Here is an 18,786-nt window from a genome sequence, read left to right on the forward strand (position 1 = left end):
GTTTTTTCCTCATATGTTTTTTTTTGGTTTCTAAGTCGGGTGTGTAAGATACCAAAACCAATGCTATGCATCTTAATCAGTGTCTTGTTGACTAAAACATAGCATCGTTTTGAAATATGTCTGCAGCTCTTAGCAACTTTTTTGGTGGGCTTGAAAATATTTTGACCCCGTGGGGTTAATTGTAACGCTGTGTTACAAAAAATCCCTCAGCACTTACGATATAAAAACCGCTAACATTAGCGTAATTCTTGTCGTTGTTTTAAATAGGCTACACACGAATGATTGCTGGCTGCCAACAAAATAAATGTGCCTGTCTTATCAAAAATCGTGTGTCAAATTTATTTTTGTCCATATCTTTAATATTGATTGAATAAGGTCACGTCAAAGATTGAAATCATAATGAAATGAATGGCTAAAATCAGACTTTGATTCTCATTATCTCAGAATTTGATTTTGAAACTGTAGTATGGTTTACAGACTGGGTCACATATAAAAAAGTTTTTTCATAATTGTGCTGCTTTTTCCTCACATATTTAGACATTTGTATCCATTTATAATTGAACTATTGTTAGAATAGGTTGGATGAATGAATCTAGTGTGGAAACCTGTCTACTATAGACAGATACATAAACAATATCCACTTCAATTGTATAGACAAAATAGTATGAAAATATTTGCCTGCAAACTTAATTTTTAGCAAGTGTTACAATTAACCCCCTGCCTGTTACAATTAACCCCACCTATGGGGTAAGTTGTAACGTTTGCACTTCTGTCATGTTTGGTGCAATTGTCCAAGAACGGTAAGTACTAGAACTTCAAATGTTTATTTTTAGCAGAGATGTGTGTGTTGCTTGTGTAAAAAGATAATGAATCAAACTCAAATATTTTTTGAATGATTGAGCCAAAACCAAAAAGCATTAGGTTGTGCCCCGCTCTCCCCTATCCAATGTTTCTATTCACAGAAAAATGTTTATAAATCCATATACATTGGGCTCCATTTTATGCTGTTTAATTTTATGCAGAGTATCTGGATTTAAGTGAAAAGTCGCTGTAACCACATTCACATCAAAAGTCAGAAGCAAATCAGAGCTTTAAATCACCAGCACACATCTGCTGCTGCTGTATGTGCACCTGTCATAGGCCTTAGATCAGAGTCTTACGTTTCCTTTCTACACTGCATCCTGGCTATGTGATTATGGTGCTGATAACTGTTTATGAAGTTGAGCATTTCCTTGTGACAAGATAAAGGTATAAATGTGCACATTATTTGTGACAGTGACACTTATAGAAGTAAATTAAAAGCTGTTTTATAATGGAAAACGCCAGACAGAAAGTGCATTTGACAAGTGAAAGGGAGAAAGTGAAAACAGGACTTGGGAGCATTATTTAACAGAAAAGCAAATACAGCTACATTACGAAACTCTAGGCGCATCCGTTTGCACATTTCGCTTCCTATTGGGTTCCACATTTAGATCCAGACAGTTACGGGATAAGTGCTTCGCCTTAATGTTGTTATTAGTTTCACTGTTGTCAGTCATGGCGGTTATGTTTATGCCAGGCAGGCCCTTTCAACCCAAACCTTGTCCAGATTACTCTCACAGAGTTTGCTCACGTTATATAACTACATAATCAAATGGTTTGAAAAACCTTTTGGGAAGTTATAAGATTTGATGCAAATACTGTATAAGCAAGTCCTTCTGCTAGAGATATAGACAGTTTCAGCAGTAACAACATAAACAAGCGGCTGTCATTGTCCGCACGTAACTTCCGGTAAACTCTGCTAAGAATAAATAACAACAAAGTTCTTTAAACATAGTTTATTTATATAATAAGCAAAAAACAACACATAGATTACCTAGGAAACCAAAACATTTGTTATTATAGGCATTTGTTTAGCAGTTTAGCAACTAGTCAGACCATTAAAAAAAACGAAACCGGAAGTAAAGTTCGGATCCAGACGTGTATCACGTCAGCGCACGTGCGTCCGATGAAACGGTCTATACAGTAGCAGGAAACACCTACATTTTTTAAATATTTTACCATGTTTTTACCTCAACTTAGATGAATTAATACCCATTTAATACCTAGCTATCTTTTTTCAATGAATGCACTTTTAATCTTTGTACAGCGTTTCTTGAATGTGCAGCATTTAACCTAATGCCCCATTTATTCCTATGGCTCAAAATAAAAGTTTTATTTTGTGCCACCATAAGTTACTTGTGTAGCTACTCATGTAACAGTCTTTAAATAGGGAAAACAAGTGTTTGGTGGCTTCTAAATTCATCCCTGTTTGGATCCTAAGGAATGAATGGGGCTAGGCTAAATGCTAACACATTCACGAGGCGCTGTACAAAGATTAAAAGTGCATGCATTGAAAAAAGATAGGTATGTATTAATTCATCTAAGTTAAGGTAAGAACATAGTAAAACATTGAAAAACGGTGGTGTTTTCCTTTAAACACCCCACTTATCACCTGTTATCTGGCGTAAATGTGTGTGTGTACAGAACAAACCCCATGCAAATGAAATGCATGGTCGGTCATGCACCTACTTTTAGCAAGCAATAGGGTACTGTTGGTTTGCTGTATCGTGAATAAGTTGCGGTTGCAGGGCGGTGTTAGACGAAGCAAAGCGTTGTTGCTTTTTTAACCATTGCTTTTATAAAACAATTACCACACAAGATAAATACTAAAGCAAAAATATATATCAACAAGTCTGTCATAAAGTAAAATCACTAAAAGACTTCCTTCCACTCAAAAAAGGTAGTCCTTAACTGAATGCATAGTTTTAAGTAGTGTACTTAAACATTTAATACAATAAAAGTAACTTTGGATTAATTGTAATTTATAAATATTATTTACTTATGATTCAAGTGGTACCATTAAATCTACACTGTGAAGTTTTTTACATTTTTATTTTCATAATAATAAGCAATGCCACGACTTAAAGGAATATTCCATTTTCTTAAAAGAAAAATCCAGATAATTTACTCACCACCATGTCATCCAAAATGTTGATGTCTTTCTTTGTTCAGTCGAGAAGAAAATATGTTTTTTGAGGAAAAAATTGCAGGATTTTTCTCATTTTAATGGACTTTAATAGAGCCCAACATTTAATACTTCACTCAACACTTAACAGTTTTTTTCAACGGAGTTTCAAAGGACTCTAAACGATCCCAAACGAGGCATAAGGGTCTTATCTAGCAATACGATTGTCATTTTTGACAAGAAAAATAAAAAATATGCACTTTTAAACCACAACTTTTCGTGTAGGTCCGGTCCAGCGCGACCTCACATAAATGCGTTGTGACGTAGGGAGGTCACGTGTTACATATATAAAACGCACATTTGTGGACCATTTTAAACAATAAACTGACACAAAGACATTAATTAGTATCAGTTGATATACAACAACGTAGGAACGGTCCTCTTTCAAGACGCTTGTAAGCACTGGGGCGGAGTTTCGCGTTCGTCCTCTGTGACCTCTTGACGTCATGACGTATTGCGTGGGGTCAGCTGGCGCATCACTACCGGATCTACATGACGAGAAGTTGTGGTTTAGAAGTGTATATTTGTTATTTTTATTGTCAAAAATGACAATCGTTTTGCTAGATAAGACCCTTATGCCTCGTTTGGGATTTTTTATACCTTTGAAACTCCGTTGAAGAAAAAAAGTTAAGTGTTGAGTTAAGTATTAAATGTTGGGCTCTATTAAAGTCCATTAAAATGAGAAAAATCCTGCAATGTTTTCCTCAAAAAACATAATTTCTTCTCGACTGAACAAAGAAAGACATCAACATTTTGGATGACATGGTGGTGAGTAAATTATCTGGATTTTTCTTTTAAGAAAATGTACTAATCCTTTAACGAATCTACATGAAATATTGTAGAATGATAAAGCAGTAATACACTGGAAAAAATTTAATTTTTCACATAGTATCTTCAGGTTGAATAACATATGCTGGAAGATATAATAAGACCAGTCTGAAGTATTACTGTACATCAGTGGTCAGTGTTGTGCCTGAACGAGTTCATTGAACGAAAGTTCATGAACTCGTTCATATTTTGGGCGAACGTGAACTAAACGTACTGTATTACTGCCTGATGAACGCAAGGTGAACCCGTTCATTCTGGTGCTTGTGAACGGCACACATTCTCAGTTTAACGTCATTCAATAGGGTGCCAGATTTCTATAGAGTCTTCCAGGCGAAAACCCGGCTAAAACACACTGCAAACAGGCCTTAATGTGTAGCGGAAAAACACCCAATCTGGCAACACCGCCACCAGGCTGCATGCGTCATCAAAACAACACTGACTGGACGCTGCTGAAATCCAAATCCCTGCTGCGCCACATAGTTTAACATTAAATAACATCATATTTGTCCTAAATCGTTAACGTTTAAAGCAACACTATGTAGTTTCCATGTAAAAATGACTTGCAGCTCCCCCATGTGGTTGAAAAGCGCAACAGTGCCTGGTATCAGACACTCTTCTGCAGGCAGGGGGAGGGGTGGGGCTGTGTTTCCTACCCTCCACCGCCACTTTCAGAGTGTGCTTGTAGCAGCTAGGAGGCTGCTTAGGTTGCAGCAACAGTACAATTTGTCCAGTTAAAAGTTGTTCTATCACTGAAATAATTTTAGAGACATTATTTAAAGGTAAAAAAACTACATAGTGTTGCTTTAACATAGGCTGCTAACGCATATTCTGGATCTTAAATAGACTTTGACTAAGCTCACGCTATTTAACGTGCACGTGCGGTGTGCGATACCTGCGAGTTGTACTACACGCGACGCCTCACAGCGCTTCTCGCCCGATGTGGGACCCCCTTGAAGCACCCGGCTAGCCTTTCAAGGTATGTGCAAGCAAATACAAAAATTAAAAGACAGTCAATGCTAATGTAAACCCTGGTTTGATAAGGATTTAAAGTTGGATATGAAGATGAAATCTGACGAATTTAGCTTCAGTGTTAAAACTAATCAAATAATTGCGGTCTTTGGTTCTATATGGGCTATAATGGCAATCATTTTTTTTAAATAATATGGAAAAAAGAACTATAAATTAGTTCATTTTTGGAACTGTGAACTAGTTCAAAATTTTGAAATATGAACTGTGAACTGAACTAGTTGTGAACTTTCCCAACACTGTCAGTGGTCTCAAACATGGTGCCCATGGTTGCCCGCCAAAGCACATTCTATTAATAGCCTCAATTTATTTATTACATGTTATTTATATTAGCTTGGCTTATATTATGTATGCTAACATTTTAAACAAAAAATAAAACATATCAACAAGTTAAATAAAATAAAGTCAACAAGCAAAAGAAAATCGCTATATCAAAAAGTAGCCCTCCTCATTGTTTTATCCATTGTGGTAGCCCTAGCTCACAAAAAGGTTGAAGACCCCTTTTGTACATCAATTTACTGAAAAGAATAATTGTCCTAGTTTGAACTCTCTGGTTCTGCTTTCCTGTCTTTCATTTCAGGTTTTTTTTAGATGTAATGTTGTAATATGCACCACACCTTCTTCTTAAGTGTTTAATATGAAAAAATATTGTTCAACTTTAGAGAATGACTAAAGAGCTCTTTAAAGTAGCAGAAAGTTTAACTTGGTTTATGTGAAGACACAGAGGTGATAAGGACGGCTGAGCATTTTGTCTATTTTTACATTTACTGATAACTTACTCTGTTTTGCTTTAAGCACCAAGTCTATTCATTTGAATTGAATGACTAGTAAGTCACCTCCAGGAATCAACTGAGGGTTATGACAGAAAAATGTAAGAAAAAGGCTATAAGTAGTCAACTTCAAACATCTACCGCCTAACCGCTTAATGTCAAGCACCGCTGACACAAATGAACCCCGGCCCTTTAACGTGAACGCCTTACAGCGTTGTATTAGCACTAATGACGTACATTAGCACATAATGGGTTCATGAAGCAGCCTGTAAAATTTTATCCAATGCTGATAATAGAATCGCTTTCATCTGATCGTTCAAGCGCCTCAAAGCTTTTTTTAACTTTCTCTTGCTGGAGACAAAATTAAAATTGTTGCAGTTATGTGTGAACTTTGACGTGACCAAAGCAGCCATGTTAAATGAGATGTCTCGCCTAGCTAAACTTGTCAACCACTATAGCACTTTCACAGCCGAGCATTACAAATCCGCATTGAAAGACAAAAATCATCACTGTAGGAAATGCACCAACTGAGGTGAACGGCATGTTAAAATGGTTGCTTTTTGTATGAACATTTTGCACGACCGACAAATATAAGAGATGCTTTGTGTACAAGCAAAATTGAGGGTTTTTTCTCATTTTTATATTTTACTGGAAAACAAAAAGTCAAAAGACTTGCAGGGTTATTGACGCCGAGATATTTTAAAGTTTTTTTCTGCATGTGGGTGCTGATTTACATTACCTCGTCATTAAGCATTTAGGTCATTCAGCAAACTATCCTTCACAAACTGACTTAACAGAATCAACCATCTCCATCCAACACAAGACGCATTTGCCGAGATCATCTGTCTTTAAGCCGTCAGAATGGGGATAAGCTGACGGTTGAGCCAAACGTGTTTAGCTGTGATATGAATGGCTCGACCTTTGATGTAGTTTTTTGAAAAACCGCTCACAAAGCAAAGGAAGTGACTTTGACTCAATCTTACATTACCCAAACCAAATCAACATCTTAGGCAGGATGAGAAAGAGTAAACCTGCCTACTACAACCACAAGACTACTAGATTTCACTTGGGTTCACACAAGTATAAGTCACCCTTTCCACAGATGTGCAGAAATTAACAGATTTGCAGAAATAGCATGCGTTTATAAAACACGACATATGTTTTTGCAGAACTGCGATGTAACCACTAATACAACTTTAATTAACTACTGGTAGGAGGGTGTCAGTGGTTCTTACGTGGCATGATCCCTTGGTTAACAAGTTCTTCTCGAGTCCTTCTCTGCTGAAGTCTGAGTTGAAGCACTAAAAAAGAAAGGCAAAAATCAAAATTTTGTCAAATATCAAAATTTAATAAATCTGAAGTGTCAAACATGCATACAAATTGAATGTCTGAATGACTGAATGTCAAACAAGCATTGTGCAAAAGCTTCAGCCACAATGGTTAATAAAAAAGTAGTATACAATAAGTAGTATGTACAAAAACATTCATCGCATTAGCACAGAAAGCAAAATTAAAGGCCGGCCCCGTTCAAGATAGACGTTAAAATCTCCCCAAACACATCTAAAGAGGTATCGAACTGCACTCTGTATGTAATGGTGTGACGCAGGCCATCGCTATTAAGGTGGATTCCCAAATTTAGAAGAAACCACTGAATAAAATAAATGAAGTAATTGAGTTGTATAATACCCCTGTAGCAGCTTGATGCGTCTCCTTCATTCTCCACTCCAACAACAGCCGGCAGAAAGCTTATCAGTGAGCGAGGAGAGAGTACAGACTACGGTAAAATCTACTTCCTCTTCCTGTTTCATTTAAAAACAGAAGCAAGTGTGCAAGATATTTCCACAGTTCACCACAGGAAGAGACAGTGTGTCAATTACAATGTGCGTTTTGAGCTTAAACCCTCATTAAACTTGACATATGGACAAATTTTGAGTACAGATACAGCCATCAACCGAACTACAACTGTCCTCGAAAAAAAGGTCTCCAAAGCAGAAATACTGTGTTTGCCATTTTATGAAGTGAACTTAAGACTTCATTTGAAACATTTTGGACAAAAACGTAAAGCATCAAACAGAAATTGTGTAGTCTTTTTGTTTCGAAGCTCTGCAGGTTTCAAACATGTTGAAAGCAAAACCAACTGTTTTATAAATGGGAAATGGAAGCATCTCTCTTACTATTCTGAAATAAAGCGAATTCAAGACATCTCTCGCTCTGGTTTGACATTTTGGTAAATATATCAAGCAAACTTGTAAAGACATACATATTAGTGAAACGTTAGAAAGAACAGCTAAAATGTAAGTGATATAAAAACGTTTATGCCCTACTGAAAAAAAACAGCTTAAAAAGAGCTTAAAAAAGTGACCAAAGCACAACTAGACCAGCTTTCTACACCAGCAAAACCAAGCTGGGAAACTAGCTAAAACCAGACCACCAGCTTATGCTGGTCTCAGCTGGATTTTTCAGTAGGGCGTATTAACATTTTACGGTAATCAATAGAAAGCAAGTATAAAAAATAATGAACTCTCATAAATATTAACAATATTTAAATGTATAAACCAAGGTTTCCCAAACGGGTTAACTACACTGAGGTTTTGCGAACCCCTGGTGGTTTGTGGGGGAATTTCAGGGGGTTTATGAGTAAAATAATGACAATTAAATCATAAAATGTAAATTAATATTAAAACACTTACTAAACTGGAGTTTCGCAAACCCCTGGTGGTTTGCAGGGGAATTGGAGAGTGTTTGTAAGTTGATGAATAGAATAATTACAATTACCGTATTTTCCGGACTAGAAGTCACACTTTTTTATAGTTTGGCGGGTCCTGGAACTTATAGTCAGGTGCGACTTATACGTCAAAATTATTTTATATGAACCAAGAAAAACCATTACTATCTACAGCCGTGAGAGTCCGCTTTATGTTGCTCTTGTATTTATGTAATTCAATGGATTCAGTGATGCGGAATGACTTCAAGACCTTTTTAAACTTGATTTGGCTTGTCGTGTTAAATAAGCCTATTCAGTCTCTCAGGTGTGTTCTGTATGCTATTGTGTATCGTGTAAATAACTGTTTATGTTACTTTAAAGGGATAGTTCACCCAAAAATTAAAATCCTGTCATCATTTACACACTCTCATGTAGTTACTGTACAAACCTGTAAAAATGTCTTTGTTCTGATGAACACAAAGGAAGATATTTTGAGAAATGTTTATAACCAAACCGTTCGTGGACCCCATTGACTTCCATAGTATTATTTTTCCTACGATGGAAGTAAATGGGGTCCACAGACGGTTTGGTTACAAACATTTCTCAAAATATCTTCCTTCATGTTTATCAGAACAAAGAAATTTATGTGGGTTTGTAACAACATGAGAGTGAGTAAATCATGACAGCATTTTCATTTTTGCGTGAACTATCCCTTTAACATGTACGGACATCTATTCAGCCTGCTGTCCTGTGCTATTGTTTAGTTGAATAACTTGCCTTTCCAGATTAAATGTCTGTTCTTCGGCTTGGATTTTGTGAAATACATTTCTAAATAAACATGACGTATAGTCTAGGGCTGCATAACGATTAATCGCGATTAATCGTTTGCAGAATAAAAGTTTTTGTTTACATCATATATGTGTGTGTACTGTGTATAATAATTATGCATAAATAAATACACTTGCATGTAGGTATTTAAGGCGTATTTACATGTGTATATACATTTTTATATTTATATATAATTTATATTATATATAAATATTTAATCTATAAATAGTTTTATTCTTAAAATTATACATGCATGTGTGTATATTTATTTATACATAATTATTATACACAGTACACACACATATATGATGTAAACAAAAACTTTTATTCTGCAAACGATTAATCGCGATTAATCGTTATGCAGCCCTAGTCCAGTGCGACTTATGTTTTTTTCTTTTTTGACTGATGATGCGACTTATACTACGGAGCAACTTAAAGTCCGGAAATACGGTAAATCATAAATAAATGTAAATAGAAATCTAACAATGTAAATAAAACACTTCCCACACTGAGGTTTTGCGAACCCCTGGCGGTTTGTGGGGGAATTGCAGAAGGTTTGTGAGTTGATAAATAAAATAATTACAAATAAATCATAAAATGTAAACAGAAATCTAACAATCTAAATAAAACACTTCCTAAGCAGGGTTTCACATCCCCAAATCTAAATAAAACTACACAACACTGGGATTTCGCAAACCCCGGTGGTTTGTGGGGGAATTGCAGGGGGTTCGTAAATTGGTGAATAAATACTTACAAAGAAATCATGAAATGTAAATAAAAATCTAACAAAAATCTAAATAAACTAAATATACTTAAATAAAAATAAAAATATATATTTGATTTGTTTAATCTGAAGGTCATGTGACCATTACACAACACCACAATATATCAGAAAACTAAAACACATGCAAAATGACCAGATAAGTTTTATGACCAATAAAAAAACTACTAGATTAATGTAGATTAACAGGTAATAATATTACTTATTATGTAAAATATACTGATAAAAACTTTAAAACAGATAAAAAATGTTTTTGTAGTTGCACATGCTATTCAATTATTGAAATATTTACTTAAAATCTAAATATTCCTCTATATATCAGAACCTATTGACAAAGATGCACATTTTATACAACTAAAAAATTTCTACCATTCTGTCACTTAAACTTAGACAGCTACAACTACAGGAAATCCTTTAAATGGTCACACTTATGGTGTGAACAAACTCTATCACATGGGTACTTTATCACTAATTTCAAAATTATGAAAAGCAGAAAAAATATCATGTGTTTGGACTGATGTTATTGAGCTCTGAACTGGTCCGTATGGTAATATTTATTATCAGATCGTCTTCAGCACCTGTTGTCCCGGTGCATGTCATGTGGAACGGAGCCAGCATCACACCTGTCGCGCAGCTAAATTGTGATCTGCCATTAGCTCATCGCAACAGCTGCTGGGCTGCTAAACTGTGATCTGGCAGAAGGTCAATAAAGATCCTGTGGGTAGATGAAATCCAGCCTGGAAGGTGACGTGTGTGAGGGTTCGAGGAGGACAACGGCGTTAATAGATGTGATAAAAGTCAAGAGTGAGGGTCTAAGCAAGTGAACTGGGCCTAATGAGTCGTAATCACAGCTTTAGAGCTCACGGGTCGGTTGGGGAAGACTGCCAGTAAGGAGCGTGTGTGGATGTTCGTCTAGTGTCAGATTCGGTTCTTCCAGCAGCTCGCACAACAAACGGCAAAACGCAAATCTCTGCCAAAACACATCATCAGTGCCGTCATGGTAAATGTGTTGACACTAGCAGAGATCCGAAGGGCAGGAACTTAAAGGTTTCTCGGGAATTAATATCTCTCAACTCAAGTCCTTCACTCTGCTTAGGGTTTGTCTTCTTTGCAGCACTAACTTTTCTGTCATATCCATTTACTATAGTAAAATTACCTGCTGCAACCAGAAATGTTTTCGGTTCACATTTTGCGTCTAAAACTGGGTCACTTTCCTCCTCTCCAACATGCTAGGGCGGTTGTGCAACATTGGGCCTCACTCCCTATCCACCTTATTTTTGACGTAAATGTGGGCACTGCCATCTTTGAGCTCTTTTGTGTAAGACTTCCGGTGAGCCACTAAGCTAATGATAGATGATTGCGAGGGACACAAGTGTGCCATTTGACTGGCTTTTTTGTTTATTATGAAATCCAGGAAGACCGGCATAATTTGTGCAGTTAGGCGTTGCCATAATAGCTGGTACAAATGCAATAAATCTCTACAAAACATTTGTTTTAACCATAAAACACGCACAAGAGCTAAATGTGTATCTTGCGAAATTAGACTTATGAGGTGTCATGAAACATTTTGATAAAAAAGTAAATGCAAAGTAAGAGTATCAAAATAAGGAGCATACAGTTACAAACATCTCTTCATGTACTATTTTGCACATGATTTCAAATGACATCATACAAACCAATTTTTTTTTTTTCACATTTAAGGGGAAAATTGTCATTACCGCAACGTGTCGATGACTGGATTTGGGTTATTTGACATGGAAATATTTATAATAAAAAAATCTAAAAAATAAAAAGCTTCAGTGCATGTTATACTATAAACATTTACAGTAAAGAAACATGTGGTATTTGGTGATCATTGATAAATGTAGAGACAATAATAAGGAATATAAATGTGTCCAAGACCAATTTTCTCATCCTCCGCAACAATTTTTAATCATTGTTTAAGCCCTCAAGGAACTAAAATTTTCAAAAAAAAAAAAAATTGTTGGAAGGGACATAATTGACTGTGACACTCAAGATGGCTACCAGGTAAGCGCTTCTTATTTTTTCTTTCCAGATAAAATTTTTTATTTTGTTAGTCATAGAACCTAGACATCTTTTTAGTTCTTATTACCGAAAAATGAGTTTATAAATGCATATATTTAATGTAATTTCATGTTGCGGTAATGATAATTTTTGATAATGATCATCTAAAAAATGTGAATAATTTTATAGGAAATATTTTTTAAATCCTCTAAAAAGAATGATTATAGTAAGTTCAGACCTTAATCTTATATGTGCAAAAATTGGGCTTCTTAAAAATTCTGATGCTTGACACCTTCTAAATCTGGATTTTGTGAGAATCACCCGTATGTGGCACACGTTCACCCATTATCTGTATCCACACCATGGTATAGAAGTAGCTGAATCAGAAGCCATCCATGGATTTACTGTATCTGTGGCTTCTTCGGTCTTTTAACAATGCCCACAATTAAACTACGGGAATTACCCTAGATTAGTGAGACTTCCTCCATCTGTCTCTGTAGCTTTTTTCCATGCATCAACGGTCATACTTGAGCTGACACTGCAGATCTCTGTGCTTCTGGAGAGTTACTGAGGATATAAATGTGAATTATGCCTCGCATCTCAAATCACACCCAGCAAGTAACCTAAATCCACCAGTATAGTACAGTACGCATGTGCGTTCGTTTAAGCCGATACGTCTTCATCTAGGATAAAGTGAATGTCAGACGTCAGATTCGAGCCTATTATTTCTACAGCTCCCATTACCTACATAATATAATGATCACAGTTTGGATTTGCCTCTGGAGATGCACCTGATCCCATCGCTGATTCAGAGCCAATTCACAAACTCTTGTCCCTGGCTGGTTTTCATTTAAACAAAACTAATGCACACAATTAACATGTTAAAGAGGTTGATCTATCCTAAATGATCACTCCTTTAATGTAAGCCTGTGAGATTTTATGAACAATTTTATCATCTACCAGGCAAAAAAGCATCAGGTCATTCAGAAAAAAAACAATAACAGGTTGCATCTGAGGCGACATGGCTATAGTGCAAATGATATGGGACTCTAAGCCAAAGTTTAAAGGAATAGTCAATTTTCTTAAAAAAAAAATCCAGATAATTGATTCACCACCATGTCATCCAAAATGTTGATGTCTTTCTTTGTTCAGTCGAGAAGAAATTATGTTTTTTGAGGAAAACATTCCAGGATTTTTCTCATTTTAATGGACTTTAACGGACCCCAACACATAACAGTTTTAATGCAGTTTAAAATTGCAGTTTCAAGGACTCTAAAGTAAACGATCCCAAAAGAGGCATAAGGGGTCTTATCTAGCGAAACGATTGTCATTTTTGGCAAGAAAAATAAAAAATATGCACTTTTAAACCACAATTTCTCATCTTGCTCCGGTCGTGTGACGCGCTAGCGTGACCTCACGTAATACGTCATCACGTCAAGAGGTCACGGATGACGTATGCGAAACTATGCCCCAGTGTTTACAAGTGTGGAGAAAGAGGACCGTTCCGACGTTATTGTATGTGGAATGATACTAATTAATATCTTTGTGTCAGTTTATTGTTTAAAATGGTTCGCAGATGTGCGTTTCATTTATGTAACACGTGACCTTTCGACGCAATTACGTGAGGTCGCACTGGCTCGTCACACAGCTGGAGGAAGAAGAAGGTTGTAGTTTAAAATTTATATATTTTTTTTTCTTGCCAAAAATGACAATCGTTTCGCTAGATAAGACCCTTATGCCTCTTTTGGGATCGTTTAGAGTCCTTGAAACTGCAATTTTAAACTGCATTAAAACGGTTACGTGTTGGGGTCCATTAAAGTCCATTAAAATGAGAAAAATCCTGGAATGTTTTCCTCAAAAAACTTAAATTTCTTCTCGACTGAACAAAGAAAGACATCAACATTTTGGATGACATGGCGGTGATTAAATTATCTGGATTTTTTTAAGAAAATAGACTAATCCTTTAATATTTAGGGTCCTAATGGCAAATCTCAAAGTGTTAGTGATGATTGCCTTAGTAAACACCACTAATTTGTGTATATATGTGTGTGTGTGTGTGTTTGCACACAAGCATGCAACATGACTCCACACCTTCTCTCAAACCCAAGCAAGCACGCCGTGCGCGGTCCAGTCGGGTGGCTTGATTCTCCACGCAACGGCTGTTTGGAGGAGATCCAAAATGGGCGGGGCCAATGTGAACACACGTGCTAAAGTCCAGCATGACGATCAGGTTATTAAAGGTAAATAAATCTTTTCTGCTGCAAAAAAGTTCCTTATTGTTTCTTCAACGAAAAGGCTTTTAACTCTTGGGCCGGCCTCAAAGTCCCAGGCTGTGACTGTCTTTCATATTCAATGTATTTCAGTCATTCAAAGTGCAGGAGCTTCTGCACATCAGTTCGCACTCGCAGGAATCCAAATGAAAGAGAAATTAAAGCGCAGAGGAGGAATAAAAAAATAAGGAAGATAAATCTGAAGAAAACATCAAAGATCCAGAGCTCTTGCTGTTGCAGTGGCAGGATTGAGACTAAGAGCTATCCGGTGGGAAAGGTGTGTGTGTATGTATGTATGTATGTGTGTGTGTGTGTGTGTGTGTGTGACACCACTGCTCCTATGAGAAATTTTACTGCAGCTGTTCCTTCAGTCACTCATTCAGGCAACACACACACACACACACACACACACACACACACACACACACACACACACACACACACACACACACACACACACACACACACACACACACACACACACTTCTGCTGAGTATTGCGTTTTAATTGAGGTGGTACACTGTACACTCGCTGACCTCTTTGTACTGACAAAACTTGTTCAGAGAAAGGTGCTTTTATAATTCAGCTGAAAAAAAACCTTAAGTACCACTTCCTGAAAACGGTTCGAATTACAGGAGAGGCAACATCATAACTGCCAGTTGCCGAGTTTATGGAAAGTGTCTGATATCCGTCTGACAGTCGCACTTGCGGATCTTCACCGATCAGGTGTAAAATCCTCCGTACGGCAGGTGTTTCATAGAGCCGTTTATAGCAAACGCACAGCAGACTGCGTCCTGTTTTACACGCTGAAGTGTAAGGCTGCAAAACGTTTGTGGAGGAAAGAAATCACACGTGCGTTTTATGGGTAAACTAAGCCCTTGAAAAAAACATGGTGATGGACTTGACAATTCATTTTGGTGAAATACAAACCGGAGGGTTTATATGAAACTGAAGCTTTCAATGTGAGAGATTAGGATTTGAATTTTTAAAATCTGCACACTACAGTATCTCAACATGCAAGTAAAAATAATCACTAACTTTTCAGTCCCATTAAGCTTTTAAATAAAACTGGGCATTGCCGTTTTCCTAAAGACCCATTAATGACTACAAAAGTGTGCTAGATCAGTGGCTCATGGATTTGGGGATTTTTGGGGAATCACAAGATGTTAAAATGAGTGTGTCAAATGTAGTTATTCTCTTTAAATACATTCAGCATGATCACACCTATCATGGTCTCCATCAACATAATGGAAAATATAAACATTAACTAGTTCTCTCTGATACATAAACCTTAGGCAGGTAAGGGTACTCACTAACTAACATGACAGTTAGACTGTAGGGGTGCGCGGGGCAAAGGGGTTAGTTATTACACGGACTGTTTACATTGTTGCACAAGGTTGAGCGGTTTGCTTTTCCAGTATTTTTTTCACGCTGACGTGCAAATTATTGGAAATGTATGATGTTTTTCCAGAGTGTTTTGGTGGCATGTAAGTACATTTTTTCATCATATGTTTTTTTTTTTGGTTTCTAAGTGGGTGTGTAAGATCCCAAATCCAATGTTATGTCATTAATCAGTGTCGTGTTGACTAAAACGTAGCTTTGTTTTGAGATATGTTTGCAGCTCATAGCAACTATTTTGGTGGGCTTGAAAATATTTTGGCCCAGTGGGGTTAATTGTAACGCTGTGTTACAACTTACCCCTCAGCACTTACAATATAAAACCCGCTAACGTTAACATAATTCTTGCTGTTGTTTTAAATATGCTACACACAAATAATTGCTGGCTGCCAACCAAATAAATGTGTCTGTCTTATCAAAAATCGTGTCTCAAATTAATTTTTGTTTATATCTTTAATATTGATTGAATAAGGTCACGTCAAAGATTGAAATCATAATGAAATGAAATGGCTAAAATCAGACTTTGATGCTCATTATCTCATAATCTGATTTTGAAACTGTAGTATGGTTATTACAGACTGGGTCACATATAAAAAAAAGTTTTGTCATAATTGTGCTGCTTTTTCTCACATATTTAGACATTTGTATAATTGAACTATTGTTAGAAAAGGGCTGGATGAATGAATACAGTGTGGATAGCCGTCTATTATAGACACACACATATATATATATATATATAAACAATATCCATTTCAAGTATACAGACAAAATAGTATTGAAATATTTGCCTGCAAACTTAATTTTTAGCAAGGGTTATAACTAACCCCCTGCCTGTTACAATTAACCCCACCTATGGGGTAAGTTGTAACGTTTGCACTTCTGTCACGTTTGGTGTAATTGTCAAAGAATGGTAGGTAATAGAAACAAACTTCAAATGTTCATTTGTAGCAGAGATGTGTGTGTTGATGAAAAAATATCAAACTCAAATATTTTTTGAATGATTGAGTCAAATCCAAAAAGCGTTTGTGCCCTGTTCTCCCTATATGTAGTCTGACTGATCTGAGAATATTTATACTGTTATATAAAACACTTTGGACTTAATTGCAATACTAATAAGATCCACCAGGTGGCAGTAACGTTCAAAGCATGTTAAGCCTAACACAAAACACAGGACCTTCAACAGTGAGGTCTCTTAAACAAACCATGTAAATGTTCTAGCTCTGCCTCATGCCTTTTCCCTAATATTCTTGCTGTTCAATACTCTTGGTGTCTCTTTCTTGATCAAAACTACATGGTTCTTTAGGGAACAAAAATGGGGTTTTTTTGTAGCATCTTCATTTAAAGGGGACATTTCACAAGACTTTTTTGAGATATAAAATATATATTTTGGGGTACCCAGAGTACATATGTGATGTTTAATCTCAAAATATCATATAGATAGTTTATTATAGCATGTTAAAATTGCCACTTTGTAGGTGTGAGCAAAAATGTGCTTCTTTGTGTGTGTCCTTTTAAATGCAAATGAGCTGATCTCTGCACTAAATTGCAGTGTCGTGGTTTGATAGCACAGATTAAGGGGTGATATTATCCCTTTCTGACCTCACAAGGGGAGCCACATTTCAATGAGCAATTTTTTTACATGCTTGCAGAAAATGGTTTACCAAAACTAAGTTACTGGGTTGATCTTTCACATTTTCTAGGTTGATAGAAGCACTGGGCACCCAATTATAACACCTAAACATGAAAAAAGTCTAATGTTCATGATATGTCCCCTTTAATAAGACTATATGCTGGGATAAAATCATTATCAATCTCGTAACCTTACCATTCTTTCTTTCATGAATAGGAAGCAGGTTGGGGGTGGGCTGTAGAGACAGTTCTTGCAGCTCATTGGTTACAGCTTCACTCTGAGGACTGGAGGCGGAGCCCGTGGTAACTGTAGGGGCGGTGCTACCTGGACTTGACTCCTCCCCTAATAGGTCTCCTCCCACCATCGCCATGGTTAGAGACGAGGAAGATGAACAATCTTGAAGGAAAAAAAAAGAGAACAAATTACTAAACTATTATATAACCAATTATAATATATTCATAATTTTTGCTAAACTCTTAAATGGATAGTTCACCCAAAAATGAAAATCCTCGTGTTGTTCTACGAGTTTCTCTAAAAGAAGATATTTTGATAAATGATGTAAACCGCCATTGAGTTCCTCAAGGAAAACAAACCTTATGGAAGTCAATATACCATTAACTGTATGCTTACTCTCATTTATCAAAACATCTTCTTTTGTGTTCAACAAAAAAACAAACATAAAAGGTAAGTAGGTGATGTTAAATTTTACAGTAAAACATAAAAGTAAAACATAATTAAAAAGGGCCCATATAAGAAGAGAAAGAGAGAGATATGATCTCACATCGAAAGAGATCTCTCAACAGCAAACAAACCCTGCCGCAAACTTTTTAAGCAAATGAGAAACACCATCACCTCTCACACACAGCAGCGCCTCTACAGGGAAAGGTTTTGTGAAGGTGTCTGACCTACATAAACGCATGTTAACTCATCACAACACTGAGTCACAAATTCAACCAAAGGCTCATCTGCTAATGAGCTCCACTTTTTCAGTTTTTTCAGTAAATGAAAGCCTGAGATGATCTAAACAACAGCATACTTCTTTTGTTCTTTACATACACTTGGCTTTTTTTAAAGCTCCAGCAAACCTAGGACACATACATTAATTTAACAACATGAATATGATTTTTGATAAGATTTAGCATTTATTGCACATAATTTAAAGTTGGTAAGATCTAGATCTGAAATGTTTAAAAGAGGAATATTACACATACAGGACGTCTGAGGATTAATGTCTAGAAATTTACATTTGTGTGCGTGTGTGTGTGTGTGTGTGTGTGTGTGTGTGTGTGTGTGTGTGAATAATGTTCCCGTTTCCCTCCCAGACTACTGCTTTCTCATGGTTCATGGAAAAAAATATGATAATCTTAGCATTTTTTTCTCAGTAGGCTACAACAAAACTACAATTTTCTCAGAAAAAGAAGAGTTTTCTTCTGTGAGAACTCAAGTTTAAAACCTGCTAGGAATCCACTCAGGACAAATA

The 18,786-nt window shown here is 36.3% G+C and overlaps 1 protein-coding gene and 1 long non-coding RNA gene across 6 annotated transcripts in view; one reads left to right on the top strand and one right to left on the bottom strand.

The window, feature by feature from the left end:
• mrtfaa (myocardin related transcription factor Aa) overlaps positions 1 to 18,786 on the bottom strand; it is a 45,328-nt gene that overhangs the window by 19,833 nt on the left and 6,709 nt on the right. For 3 of the 5 annotated variants that reach the window (XM_065252840.2, XM_065252836.2, XM_065252834.2), the window contains exons 2-3: positions 17,502 to 17,702; positions 6,906 to 6,971 (exon numbers count right to left, since the gene is read on the bottom strand). In XM_065252840.2, the coding sequence (XP_065108912.1) occupies positions 6,906 to 6,971; positions 17,502 to 17,676 (241 nt within the window). In that variant the 5' untranslated portion in view covers positions 17,677 to 17,702. Of the gene's footprint in view, positions 1 to 6,905; positions 6,972 to 7,356; positions 7,461 to 14,099; positions 14,362 to 17,501; positions 17,703 to 18,786 lie in introns of those variants that run through there. The other 2 variants (XM_065252837.2, XM_065252841.2) reach the window with 2 other exon arrangements.
• Positions 14,122 to 17,651, top strand: LOC141281927 (uncharacterized). The gene is made up of 3 exons (XR_012336345.1): positions 14,122 to 14,248; positions 14,372 to 14,555; positions 17,523 to 17,651. It is a non-coding gene; the product is annotated as an uncharacterized lncRNA (long non-coding RNA).

This window comes from Paramisgurnus dabryanus, chromosome 3 (assembly GCF_030506205.2).
Source record: "Paramisgurnus dabryanus chromosome 3, PD_genome_1.1, whole genome shotgun sequence".
In the NCBI taxonomy this organism is placed as follows: Eukaryota; Metazoa; Chordata; class Actinopteri; order Cypriniformes; family Cobitidae; genus Paramisgurnus; species Paramisgurnus dabryanus.